The sequence below is a fragment of the Cyprinodon tularosa genome, unplaced genomic scaffold, assembly GCF_016077235.1.
Source record: "Cyprinodon tularosa strain WSP-4 unplaced genomic scaffold, ASM1607723v1 ctg98, whole genome shotgun sequence".
Classification (NCBI taxonomy): domain Eukaryota; kingdom Metazoa; phylum Chordata; class Actinopteri; order Cyprinodontiformes; family Cyprinodontidae; genus Cyprinodon; species Cyprinodon tularosa.
In genome coordinates, this window is record NW_024039762.1 from 2837407 (window position 1) to 2851323 (window position 13917).

At 38.4% G+C, this 13917-nt stretch overlaps 1 protein-coding gene across 3 annotated transcripts in view; it reads right to left on the minus strand.

The window, feature by feature from the left end:
- Positions 1 to 13917, minus strand: part of LOC119777092 (RNA-binding motif, single-stranded-interacting protein 3-like) — a 180883-nt gene that overhangs the window by 79665 nt on the left and 87301 nt on the right. For all 3 annotated transcript variants that reach the window (XM_038275882.1, XM_038275880.1, XM_038275881.1), the window contains exon 4: positions 13219 to 13310. In XM_038275882.1, the coding sequence (XP_038131810.1) occupies positions 13219 to 13310 (92 nt within the window). The remainder of the gene's footprint in view (positions 1 to 13218; positions 13311 to 13917) is intronic.

Sequence of the window (13917 nt, forward strand, 5' to 3'; positions counted from 1 at the left end):
CTATAGGGCTTATGCACCACATAGATTTTTATTTTACCCAACACCTTGTCTAATTGCATTTTCTTCTTCTTACCTTTCAATCTAAACACGCATCTGGTACAAAGAAGATCTCAGGAAAAACTGTAATTTAGTGAGTTAAACCTCACAATAACCACATCTACATGCACACAGCTTTAAAGTTCACTCTTATTTTAACTTTGGATTTAGAATTTCTATTACTATTCCCTAAACTACCATACATGACCTTTTAAAAACCACAAATACTTTTCAGTTCAAATTTGTATATCATTTAAATCCTAACTGAGATTACCTTATTGTCCAAAGGAAAGTAAGGCTATGTTCAAGCTGCAGTTCTTGATACACAATTCTTTTTTTTTCTTCTGAAATCCAATTTTTTGGCATGATTCTTCATACTAATTAAATGCAACTGCTATCAGAGAGTCCACAGATAGTGAACATTTTATGACATAAAAGTGACCCTAATGCGCAGAAGAAGAATGAAGATATCCTGAGAATATGTCTATAGTTATGCTGCTATAGGTTTAGACTGCTGGAGGACATAGTGACCAAGTTTAATCATTTTATCTCTATTCTCTCACTCTGTAGTATTTGTTAGATCAACATCTAACTGTATGCTCTCTCCACTTTATCTCATCAGAGTAGCTTTGTTTGGTCTGCTCCTGTTTGGCTGTGTCATGATACTGGAGAGAAATATCAGGTAGGCAGCTCAACACCTTTGTTTATAGATGTTGGAACTTGGACTGTTTTTCAGTGTAGTACTGTTTCTCTTATGGTACATTAAGTGCGAACGCGGTGTCAGCATGATTTCTGGGAGCCCTGTGGGGCGTTCATCTCTATGCATTTGAGATACACAGTGTTGGACGGCATCAAGCATCAAATTGGATGAGCTTCAGCTTCGTGAAGCTGACACCCCACTGATGTAAAATAAACTTAGCAAATAGAATGAATGGTACGTGCTTTATTAGTGTAGGTTTTTGCACTTACAATGTTCATTTGTAAAATTGAAAATAAAAACAAAAAAATCATGTTAAGATCATGTGAGCTGCTGTTTCAGAGATATTAAAAAATATTTTAGGTCATCCAGAGGTCAACTGTCCCTCCATTAAGCTCCGAATTGAATAAAAAACATCTACTTTTTCAGTGATTTATTTGCGCAGGTAAAACAATAGTTTTGCTGATTTGTTTATTATGATTGAATAATTTAATGACGTTTCCATCCCAGTAGACATAGATAACATAATTGAATTTTTTTGCTGTATTTAATGGCTGGAATGATTGTTTATCCATCTATTTTCTGACATGTTTATTGGCCCCTATCTCTGACATGTTTATTGGCATGCTTTGGCCCCTATCTCCAGCTGTCAATGGGCGAGAGGCGGGGTACACCCTTGACAGGTCGCCAGCCTGCCACAGGGCAACAAAGAGCACTAACTGTATGTGCTCTCTTTCATGTTAGCTTGCTCGGAGCTCGTCTCCCTGGCTGTGTGTTTCCTTGACAACAGTCATTTTGTATCTCTGGTTTTGGTATATGTCTGCTTCTGTCTCGTTGAACCCCAGTCGGCATCAGCAGATGGCTGCTCAGACTGAGCCTGGTTCTGCTGGAGGTTTCTTCCTGTTTTTCCTCTCCACTATCGCTACAAGCGGCAGTAAGGGATTGCTGTCAAGTTATGAGTTAATGCAATCAGCTGGTTTTCCTTATATAGAAAACTCTGGACCACTTTGATTGTATAATCTGGTTAATTGTCTCCATAAAGTGCCTTGAGATGACATGTGTTGTGAATTGGTGCTATATAAATAAACTGAATTGAATAGATGCTACACAGCAGAACACTGTTTACAGAAGTAATAATGAATGTGGCTGTTACTAGAAGTATAGATAAAGATTTGCTGAAATAAAGATGCTGGCGTCTCTGTGTTATTATTAAACTCTTGTGCAATGGGAGATGAAGGTACCATGGCCCTGCCATTAACAAAGAAGGAAGGTAAGAAAAACAAGTGTAATATTAGGATTCATAGTATTGTGTTCGAAAATCCATAATTTTAGATAGGAACAGTAGATTTTTGTTGATAGATAATTTAATTTAGGACAAATTTGAAGTTTTAGTGAATGGCACAGAAAATGATAAGAAAACTCAACTTCATATTTTGATTAGGATTCCTTTGTATCAAATCAAAAATGTTGATGTCATATTAGCCCCTTTTTCATTGTTTTTAAAAAAGCTCATGATTTTCGTCCTTACTTAACTTCTACTTGAAATAAATATCTGCTTAAATTAGAATGTCAAGGTATCTAAATAAAAAACCTACAAAATCTATTTTTGAAAAAAGTCTATAATTTTCATTTACCTATTTTATAATTTGGAAGATAAAAATGTTCTTTATTTTTTTCTTGTTTTCATGCAAACAATTCCATTTTCAGTTACACATATTTCCTAAAGTTTTTAATTGAGTCAATGATACTTCCTCTAAGCTCTGTTGGCTGTCATGTAAATGGCCTTGAGTCACATTATATAATACCTGAGGCATTTACCGCATGTCACTTCCAGTATCCTTGTTCCTTTGCTGTCACTGCTTGTGTCACCACTACAGCTTCTCACAATGAGGTGTATAGTTTTCTTTTTTTTATGCCGAAACTCTAAAAATGAAGATCTATCTACACAATAACAAACCTAACCAGGTTTTCAGACTGATTTGGATTCCAGGAAACATCTAAACATATTTTCTAAGATAATTATACAAACTTTTGCCAGTTTATCCAATAAATTAATCTCTGTGTTGACAGCACATACTGAGTAAGTCCTTTATCCATCATGTAAATACAAGTGAGGTTAGTTTATCTGATACAATTTTAAATTTCAATATTTTACATTTTCACTGTATATTATGATAGATTTGTGAGAAAATTACAATTTAAAGAGAAAAAAACTAACCTAATACAAAATCCCACCTGTGACTTGATTGTGATAATTGTGGAATCAAATTGAAGCTATAATTGTATGCAATGTAAATATTGACATATAATCTACACCCAAAATGTGCCCATGTCAAAATAGTTGCCAGAGGATGGGACTATTCATATTGCAAGGGTTTTAGTGTTAGGAATCCAGTTTGTGTGTGTTGTTTGTGTGTTTCTTCTCTCTCCACCACCAGGTGGTGCCCTGTCCTTGTTGGGCCTCCCTGCACACCTGCGGCTCGTTGGTTTATTACTGGAGGAGTATTTGAACAGTGGGCTGTCACTAACTCGACACCACAGTGTTTGCCAGTTTTTGTTACTCTAGCCAAGCTGAGATTAGCAGAGTCTAACCTAGCTTTGTTTCTCTGAGTTTAATGTGTATTTGTCTTTGCTCTTCGACAGGAAGCCTTCCTGTGAAAACTGAATGCCTGGACCTTCTCCCCCTGGAAAGAATTACTGAGAATACACTGAGCAGGGGAAAACCTCCACATGATCCGTTCAAGTTCCCATCGGAAATCCAAGTGACAGCCCACTCCATTACTCCTCCGGGTCCAACGTATGTCTACCTGTCCGCTCTCCAACAAGTCCCCCCACCCACTTCTCTGGATAAACCCCACAATGACTGGATTCAAGGATTCGCAAGAGCCCCCTCAAACGTGAGTCCCCCTCCGGCATTATTCATCCCGCAGTCTAATTTCCTACGATCCCTGAACTGATCTCTGTGATCTCCCCTTCAGACTTTCCAGTCCCGGTTCACCAGTCCACTGAGTTCCAGATCCTCCTTCTGTATACATTACTTCAAATAAACCTGTTAAACATTTCCCCTTGTTCTCTGAGTGGTTTCTCTGCATATGGGTCAGATTCCTTAAAGCGATCGTGACATTTAGGGCTCCTTTTTTGGTCCTATTATTAAGAACAGTAAATGCTGAAGAGAGTGAAGAGGTTTTTCTGAACTCACAAGGAATTTAGGTTTTATAGGTTTCATGACTAGAAGTTAATGATTACCCTTTATTCTTTAAAGAAGAGCAATCTATGCAATGGGAAAGTAACAAAACCAAGGACAAGTCAGAGAACGCTCAAGCAATTAAGACATTTCAAAAGCAAAGGACACATGCAAGTGTGTTAAAGCAGCAGCTTTTTAGTAATGAAAAAAGCAATTAGAAAAAAATAATAACCATGCTTTGGTGGCACAGTGGTTAGTGCGCACCACCCATGTATGGAGGCCATAGTCATTGACGCGGCCGACTGGGGTTCGAATCCGACCTGAAGTCTTTTGCCGCATGCCTCTCCCCCTCTCTTATACCCACTTTCCTGTCAGCCTACTGTCCAAAAAAACAAGCCGCTAGTGCCGTAAAAAAAATAGCATACAGAATAACATTGGCAAGAAATAAATAAAATTATAGAAGAATTAAAAGATTGCATATCATTTTCTTCCCTCACAAATATTTTTTATGTAATTATGCATCGATTTTTGCCAAATTTTAACCATATTTAAGGTGGCCTATGGGTCATTTAGGTAGGAGTACTTTTTTAAGTAAATGTGAGGTGCTAATTTAGTCTCTAATTGTCACTTATATTGTGTTATATATTGTTTTAGGTTAGAAATACACACTTTTGTGGGTTTCATCCATTTTTTATGCCGTGATGAAGTGTTTAAGTCTTATGGCAATTAAAACCAAAACGCAGATTTTTTGCCCTGTTGATTACATAAAAAATACATTCCGCTCTTAAGAAATATTTTCCAATAATCACACTTATTAGGTTAACCATGCTTTAAAAATTACAGTTAATAAGCTATAACTACAATATCTGTAAAGCAATTATTTACTCCTAGGTACCAATGCAGATTGCCTCACTAATTAACAAGTAAAAAGAAACATAAATGTCAGAAGTAAAATCAATTTAGTTGTTTATGGAGCTATTAATCAGTGTTTTTTGTATTGTTTTTTGTAAGAATGGCAAACAGAGAAAGACAAGAAAGAGCTTTGGTCCATAATCAAACCCCCATTGAGGACTATTGCATCTGTATTGGGCACCTGAAACATTTGTTTTAATCTTTTTTGTCAAAGTTCCCTAAAACCATGATATTGTTCCTCAGTAAGTAAGTAAGTAAACTTTATTTCTATAGCACTTTTCACAGACCAGGGTCACAAAGTGCTGCACAAATTTATAAAACGTTTATATAAATTAAAACAACATACAGAAACAGTAAACACAGTATTAAACTAAAAAACAAGTTTAAAAAAGTGGGTCTTTAGTTGTTTCTTAAAAGTGTCTATACAAACAAGAGAGCGAATGGTAAAAGGTAGCTCATTCCAGAGGCGAGGCGCCACAGCTTTAAAAGACCTGTCTCCTCGGGTCTTAAAATGGGTCCGAGGAACCGTCAACAAGTTCAGGGTATTTATACAATCAGGCCATTCTTAATGTAGACAGATTGAAAAATCAGTTAGCACTTTTCGCTGGAGTTTAATGAAATCAATAATCTGTAAATCCCAAATAACCCAACACAAAATGTTACAGGCTGGAGGCACATTTGACTTCTTGAAACTATGCTGTTAACTGCATACCAGCTGTGCAAATCTAGTTGGAAAAGAAGTGGCTTTCTCCATAATTAGCTCATGACATAAAAGTATGTTTAATTTCATTTGGAAATGACTTTTTGCCCCCCATTCCATCTCTTTGGAAAGCCTAATCCTTGAGGCATAGAGGGCTCTTCTGTCTAGAACTTTAGCTAAACAATTCACAACCCTACTGCTGCTAATGCCTGCATTCCTAAATCCTTTAGGAGCAAAATGAGAGATGGAAGCCTAATGAAAAGAGGCTTAATAGTAGGAAATGCCAAAGGTGGTCTAGAGGTTTGCTGCTGTTTAATTCAGTGGAATGCTCGAGCTGCTTTAAGACTGGCTGTTCTTAATTATACTCTCCTACCGCAAAAAGGGAATTATACAGTGTTGGGGTTAAAACATGAAATGATGTATTCGAGAGCGATTCGCCCATGACGTCACATCCCTGAGACAGAGATGACTTAAGCAGCCAACTCCCCCTATTCTTCCTCTTTGCCCTGGTGCCCCTCGGGTCTGATAAGCAACACACACCGGTGTTCAGCTGAAGCCATGTTAGGTGATCAGCCCCCCCGCCACCCTCCCACCCCCCAGAGAAGAGTCTGCATTAACTTGCGAACCAAACTGCTTGTTGCTTGCAATTCAGAGAGAATTGAACATTGCACTTTCTTCCTGTAGTTCAACTAGTTTGAACACAGTGTTTTATTGCGAACCCCAACGCTGGAGTAGATGAGAAAAACGATCCAGTTTTTCGCCTGGTCAACTCTCGTTTGCCCGGAACAGCCCGGGTCCGATTGATGTTTGCCGAGATGCCGCTGAGAAGCGCTGAACGGTGCCTAAATGGTTCGGACGCTGTTTTGAAGCTGTGCAGCTGCTGCTGCTAGAAAGCTATCAGCCGCGGATCTGAGGAGATGTCCTCCTCAAGAGATCGTCCCCTCCTTTCCACTGAGCTGATACAGAGCAACCCTCTCCTGTTCCCCTTTATCTTTCTAATGCTTACTGGGTACTCTGAGCTTAGGCAAGGTTCAAAAAGATAATTTTGCAAGTGTTGTATTTGTGTTTAATCTGAGAGAAGCCTTTTAATTCAGCTGCTGATGGTTTTTAAGTAAAAGTTCTGAAATTAATGGTAATGCTCACTGAGCCTGTCTAAATTATCTGCCCTGTGTTTTTGTCTCTATTTTTCCCTTTGTCTGAAGAGTTGGTGTGCTGGGGATGGATTGGCTAGCATTGCTTGCTTTAAGCTACCTCTTTATATACGTGGTGGTAGACATCTTAGGATAAAGTTTCACGACTCTTTGCCTTGGCTCGGCCCTGCCTCAAACCCCGATCTCCTTCCTCATCTAAGCTAACCCATTTTGCTCCAGTGCTGCTACACTCTAACGGATTTGAGTTTTTATTCATTTTTTACTGTAAAACCGAATGAGGCTTCACTGTTTTGGTTAGAATTAATTTTTACCCCATTTTTTATTCAAAGTTATCTGCTGCTATTTTAAAGGACTTGTTAAATGCATTAACCCACCAAACCTTAAAACTTGAACATTCCTTAGAGGCTCTTTCAAAAGGCTCATAGATCCCATTTTCCTCCTTTTTCCCCTTTTATTAGCTTTTCATCTACATCTTCATCTTCCAGTATGCAATTGTTTGGATATATGTTAGATACAATAACACTGTAATGGAAATTATCATCCAATAAAGGTACCAACATGTTTAACCAATGGTCATCTGTGGCAATTTATACAGTGAACGAAGAGCCAGTTCCAGATCCCTTTTGGTTAACACTTGAAGAAACAGACAATTTCCTTTGGTTGGTCAATAGTAACTGCTGATAACCATAGTCTAAATTACTAAGTTGGTGAAAGACAATGGGATTTTAACAGCCAGTCCAAGAGTCCAAGAGTCCAACCTTTTATGTAAAAGGCTAAGAGCCCTGATGAGTAAGCGAATTATAATCATTCAACTAATAATCTTTAATTGGTTTTACACTTGATTGATTGATCAGTCGATCCATTAAAAACGTCATTCTGGTTGTGCTATAAAATACTGTATCGCATTTGGTGTGTACTGTTTTCTGAGCAATTGCTCAAAGCAAAAAATGGTAACTCATGGCACAATTCATTCATAAAATAAAAATTCAAACTGTTTAAACGGATAAATCAAAACTGTAATAGCCTATGTGTGACATTGTGTTGCAATATTTGTTGACTAAATTTATCAATTTTACTTATAATCAAGAATGACCAACTGCATTACTTACTACCTGCATTACTAAACTATAAAAGTATGAAAACTTGCATGAGAAGAAAATCAGACTAGAGGTGCTTTTTCCTGAACCAAACAAAGTTCCAGTATGGCCAGGATGCTCTGATTATGAAATATTTTATGTCTGTTCTCTGTCTGTCTGCTGCAGCTGCATGCATCTCGCCAACCCTCCCACTTCATTAAAACTGACAAACATCTGTAAACAGCTGAACCAAAGATGTTATGACTACAAACAATGTAGCTATGTGTTATGCATGCCGGATGCACATTGCATGAAAAGGCAAGAATTTTCAGGAGATGGGAGGCCTAAATCCCAAACCTCCCTCATTTTCAGCAAACTTTGGTGGCAGAAGTCCCATAATGTGTTTAGCAGAGCTACTCTGTTAAGTATTGTGGTTAATTTTACATCAATAAAGGTCAAAGTTTTTGCAAACATTGACGTTATCTGTCTTTTTGCTGCTGCTGGTTAAGCAGTTAAGCCTAGTGATGATGACCGCTCCCCCCCCCCCCCCCCCCCCCCCTCGGACAAGATGCTCGCAGTGAAGGGGAAGGTGCCTCTTCGCCCTTAGCCAAAGATTTCAGTACAACATTTGATGACAACATCAACTATGCTAGGTGGACTTGGGCCATTTTTATTGTTGGACCTCATAAATGATGTCAGGGCTCAACAGTAGTGGGTTAAAAGTATATATCACTCTTAATGTGTTATTAATGAATCTTTTATATTAAATATTATTATGTTAGATATATTTCATTGAATAATTTGAATGATGAATTCCAATCATTATATGATATACGTATCATATATATATATATATATGTATAAAAAAAAAAAAAGGTTTTCTCCCCCCTCGTGGGGTGGTATGTGTCATCCTCAAGCTCGGGTCCTCTACCAGAGGCCTGGGAGTTTGAGGGTTCTGCGCAGTATCTTAGCTGTTCCTAGGACTGCACTCTTCTGGACAGAGACCTCTGATGTTTTACCTGGAATCTGCTGTAGCCACTCTCCCAGTTTGGGGGTCACAGCCCCCAGTGCTCCAATTACCACTGGCACCACTGCTGTTCTCACTTTCCACATCTTTTCTAGCTCCTCCTTCAGTCCTTGGTATTTCTCAAGCTTCTCGTGTTCTTTCTTCTTGATGTTGCTGTCGCTTGGGATTGCCACATCTATCACTACTGCCTTCTTCTGCTGTTTGTCCATCAACACGATGTCTGGTTGGTTAGCCATCACCTGTTTGTCAGTCTGGATCTTGAAGTCCCATAGGATCTTAGCTCGGTCATTCTCAACTACCTTAGGAGGTGTCTTCCATTTTGACCTTGGGACTTCCAGCCCATACTCATGGCAGATGTTCCTGTACACTATGACAGCTACCTGGTTGTGGCGTTCCATGTATGCACTTCCTGCCTGCATTTTACACCCTGCTGTTATGTGCTGTATTGTTTCAGAGGCATCTTTGCACAGTCTGCATCGGGGGTCCTGCCTGGTGTGGTAGACCCTGGCCTCTATTGATCTTGTACTGAGTGCCTGTTCTTGTGCTGCCATGATTAGTGCCTCTGTGCTGTCCTTCAGTCCAGCCTTTTCCAGCCACTGGTAGGATTTTTTGATATCAGCCACTTCTTCTATTTGTCTGTGGTATACGCCGTGCAGCGGCCTGTCCCTCCATGATGGTTCTCCTTCCTCTTTCTTGTCCTCACTTTCGGTTTTCTCCTGCCCGAGGTACTCACCGAGCCATTTGTCTATGGGGGCCATCTTTCTGATGTACTCCTGGATCTTAGTTGTTTCATCCTGGACAGTGGTCTTGACACTCACTAGCCCTCGGCCTCCCTCGCTACGCTTGGTGTACAGTCTCAGAGTGCTGGATTTGGGGTGGAACCCTCCATGCATTGTGAGGAGCTTTCTCGTCTTGATGTCAGTAGCCTCTATCTCCTCCTTTGGCCAGTTTATTATACCAGCGGGGTATCTGATGACTGGTAGGGCATATGTGTTGATGGCTTGGATCTGCCTTACTCTTTGTAGGTATTTAGCTGTGGCAGTCTTTCTTGCCATCTCCTTGTGGTTTCCGTTAGCCTGTGGCACCCCAAGGTATTTGTAGCTGTCCTGAACATCTGTTATGAGGCCTTCTGGTAGTTCAACCCCCTCGGTTCTGATCATCTTCCCTCTCTTTGAGACCATGCGACCGCACTTGTCCAGTCCGAATGACATCCCAATGTCGTTGCTGTAGATCCTGGTAGTGTGGATCAGTGAATCGATGTCTCGCTCACTCCTGGCATACAGCTTGATGTCATCCATGTAGAGGAGGTGACTGATGATTGTTCCGCTTCGGAATTGGTATCCGTAGCCAGTCTTTGTGATGATCTGGCTGAGGGGGTTCAGGCCTATGCAGAACAGCAGTGGGGATAGTGCATCACCCTGGTATATGCCGCACTTGATGGTGACTTGTGCTATTGGCTTTGCATTGGCTTATATATATATATATATATCCAATGAATTACATTAAAGTAGTCTTTATTTCATGTTTAAGAGTTTATCAAATTTTCAGTTTATCCAATTTGTTTTGATGTGTTTGGTTTTTATTTTTAAATCTAAGCTGAAGTATGAACAGGGATGTCAGATTCACATCTAATTTTGTTATTTAAAAAAAAATAAAAAATAAATAACTGAAACACCATGTTTGCCTCATTAGTATTTTATATTCATGCAGGCTGCCTGTGTGACCAGTAATTTCAACAAACTGGTCACACAGAATCTGATTAAGTTAGGTTCATTTTAATAGACGCCCACACTAACTGTTGCCAGTCAGCTACTCAAAGACACAGTTCACAAAATAAACTACTGACTTGCTAAGTGAGAGAATAGGTGTCATCCATGTGGATGGACTCTGGAATAAGGAATAGTCCACTCACTATCCATAATTGTTTCTCACTAGTCTATGGGCCAGTGTTTGGTTATTTCATAATCCTTCCTGCAGGAGATCAAATAGCAAATATTATATGACATTAAGTAAATTCTACAAAGGAAGTGTTGGGTAGACTACATAGAGTGGTCTTACATCTCATTTTTTCTGGGCTGCATTAAAAAAGAGGGCGAATATACCCACTTCTCCAGGGACCACTACACTACTGGTGGAGGCGAGAGGGACAAGAAGGGGGTCTTTTGCTTTGTGGAATTACGCTGGTGCAGAATCTTACAGCGACTCAAACAAAAGCCGGTCAAATATCATGCTGTTTGGGTGTGGAATTGATGACAAAGAGTTTTTTGTTTTTCCTTAATATGGATGAATGTAGCAGAAATTGTACCCCAGCTAAGTAGGGCACTTGTCTCATCCAGGCCAAAATATTCAAGTGATTAAACATCTCTACAAGTGACTGCTCATATGTGACAGAGCTGATATCTGTACTGAGAGTATCTTGTACAACCTTTTCAGTTTTGTAGGCACAGGTGCCAAACTTATATAGAGTAGCATTATTTTATACTGTACCTGTCGTCCTGCCACACAATTATGTACAGAACAACATTCACAACACATGTATAAAGAAACACCTTATTGAAATATTTTTACGTTTTTTTTAACAATAGTTTCCCTTTACAATTTAGGCATCGCACAAACTGTGCCCATGGCTATGTTCACCATTTATATTTCACTGTGAGCTGCTGTTTAAAGGTCGTCAGCTTTGTACTTGGAAGCGTAGGAGTCAGATTTGACCATATCTGTGCAAAAGGCGTTTGACAGATCTTTGAAATCTTTATGACTTAATATCTCTTTAATAATTGGATGATGTTCAAGTGGCCCATAATGATTAGCAGGAGTGAGTCGCTCTTGCTAATGACACCATAATGACTTGTGGGTAAAATTAATTGTCTTTGAGTGTGTCATTACAGAATGTCTCAGTCTTTAATAGGAGTTTATTGGAAAAATATTTTATATCCGAGGCTTAGCAGCTATCAGACATGAAGCAGTTTCCCCATACCGCCACTTTTAAGATTAATGAGTGTGCCAATATTTTCAGCTAAGGCTTATGTGAAAGAACAATAAAGTAATCTAACTTCCAGTTTCATCACATTATGTCTCCACCACTCTGTTCAGTCTAAGTGTCACTTAGTTTGCTTTGAAAAGGTATTCAAATCCATTCAAGTCTTTTTTTTTCTGTAAAGACTGAATGAAACCCATGTATTTTATTGTGAGTTGATGTCACCGCCCAGCACAAAGCAACAAATGGCGAAGAGGTAGAATAGATGTGATGCTTGCTTTTTATTTATTTTTGTTTATATTTTTTTTGACAAATAAAATGTCAAAAATAAAATATGACCTGTGAACCCATGTGAACTGTCTAGCTACTACAGTAATACATGATAGCCTATCAAAAGTGATGAGTCAGACTGCAGGGTTCATGGAAATACCACACCTTTTGTAACTTTGAGACTAAAAACAAAAAAGTCCTCTCATCATTCTGCTCCATGCTCTATTATATAAAATACACAGATAGATGCTTCTATGGGTAACATTATAAGATGTCAACATATTTGAGGGGTATAACTAAGCCAGATGAGTTCACACTGAATTTATATTCAAACAAAAAAAATTAACAAACTGTTGGGATACTATAGAATACTGTGGAAATTAAGTAGCAAAACAGAAGAAAGAGTATGCCGGTCTCTTTGGAAGTTTAAAAAAAAAAAAAAAAAGCAATGATTAAATTTAGTGTTTATTTTTTCTGTTGTTTCTTTATTTTTCTTTGTTGTTCTTTAATTATAAACAAAAAAAGCAAACACACATCTACATAAATATATTGCGGCTTTCTTGTCCATTCACATTAAAATGGTGCAGATTAGTGTACAATGTTTTCAGATGTGTAATCATTTTAATTAATTATTTTATTTATTTATTATTAATAAACTTTAATATTTTATAATTCAACTTCTAGTTGAAAGGTTAACCACATTTTTTACTTTAGTATTTCGCCGCTATTTCACTCCATCATGACGCCAACATTTAGTCTAACAAATAAATGTAACATAAACTAAAGGCAAAAATCATTGAGACGTTTTATGTCATTCAAAAATACATCATCATCATATGGAGCAGCCTTCTGCATTTATGAGCATTAATTTTCCTTAGGTTTGTTAAAACCTCCAAAACCTCAACTCCTAGAGCAGTAGTTCTCGTGTCTGCTACTTAAGTGCCCCTGTTCTGCATGTTTTAGATGTGTCTCTGTTGCAGCACACCTGATTCAAATGATTGCATGACATCCTCAGCAGACATCAAGTTCTGTAGAAGCCTGTTTATCATTATTTTATATGAGTCAGGCATGTGGTAATGAGGATAAATCTAAAACTTACAGGACAGTGGTAGTTGAGGCTCATAACTCAGAACTATATCAACCCAGAGGTTTATCCAACTAGCAATAGCAGGGTGATATGAAGCTTACCTTCGCCATCTGTGCCTGGACTCCACTTGCTTTAAGCGAGGCCACAGCCTTCTGGGCTGCTGCAGGGCTGTCAAAATCCACAAAGCCATAGCCTGTAAATGGCAAACCAAACAAAGTAGGTAAGAATGGAGATCATTTTGATAGATTGAAGAGATGTAGGGTTGGGTCAGGAGAATAAAAAATAAGACAGAGTAAAAAGGGGGATCAGCTCTTTTTCTGAAATATACTTGCAAATAATAAGTAATCCAGATGTTTTCAACCCAAATCAGGAATCATGAAAACCTTTTTTTCATAAAAACCTCAACCTGCCTCTTAAAATAAAATAAAAAAGGTATTCTTTTTTTATTTGTAATTCAAATTTTATGAAGTTTATTTATTTTGCAGAACTTTTCTATGTTTTGCCATAAAATAACATTTCTTTTTGTAGCATTAATATCAGTCTGTTAAATATGATGCCATTCTGTCACTGCAAATTCATAAACTTTACATTCTAAGCAAAGTGCATTTTCTTTCTCTGAGTGTCTGTATCTGTTGGAAAGCCGTAACTCTAGGGATCTGAGTAGAGCCCTACAGAAGGCTCTGGAGGACAAAAGGTCTTAGCTCACTCATAAATCTCTACTTTCAGAAATAGTGCCTGTCTTGCTTTGCGAGGTCACATGGGTAAGAGCTAGGAAGAGATGTCAAGAGGCAAACAGGCTG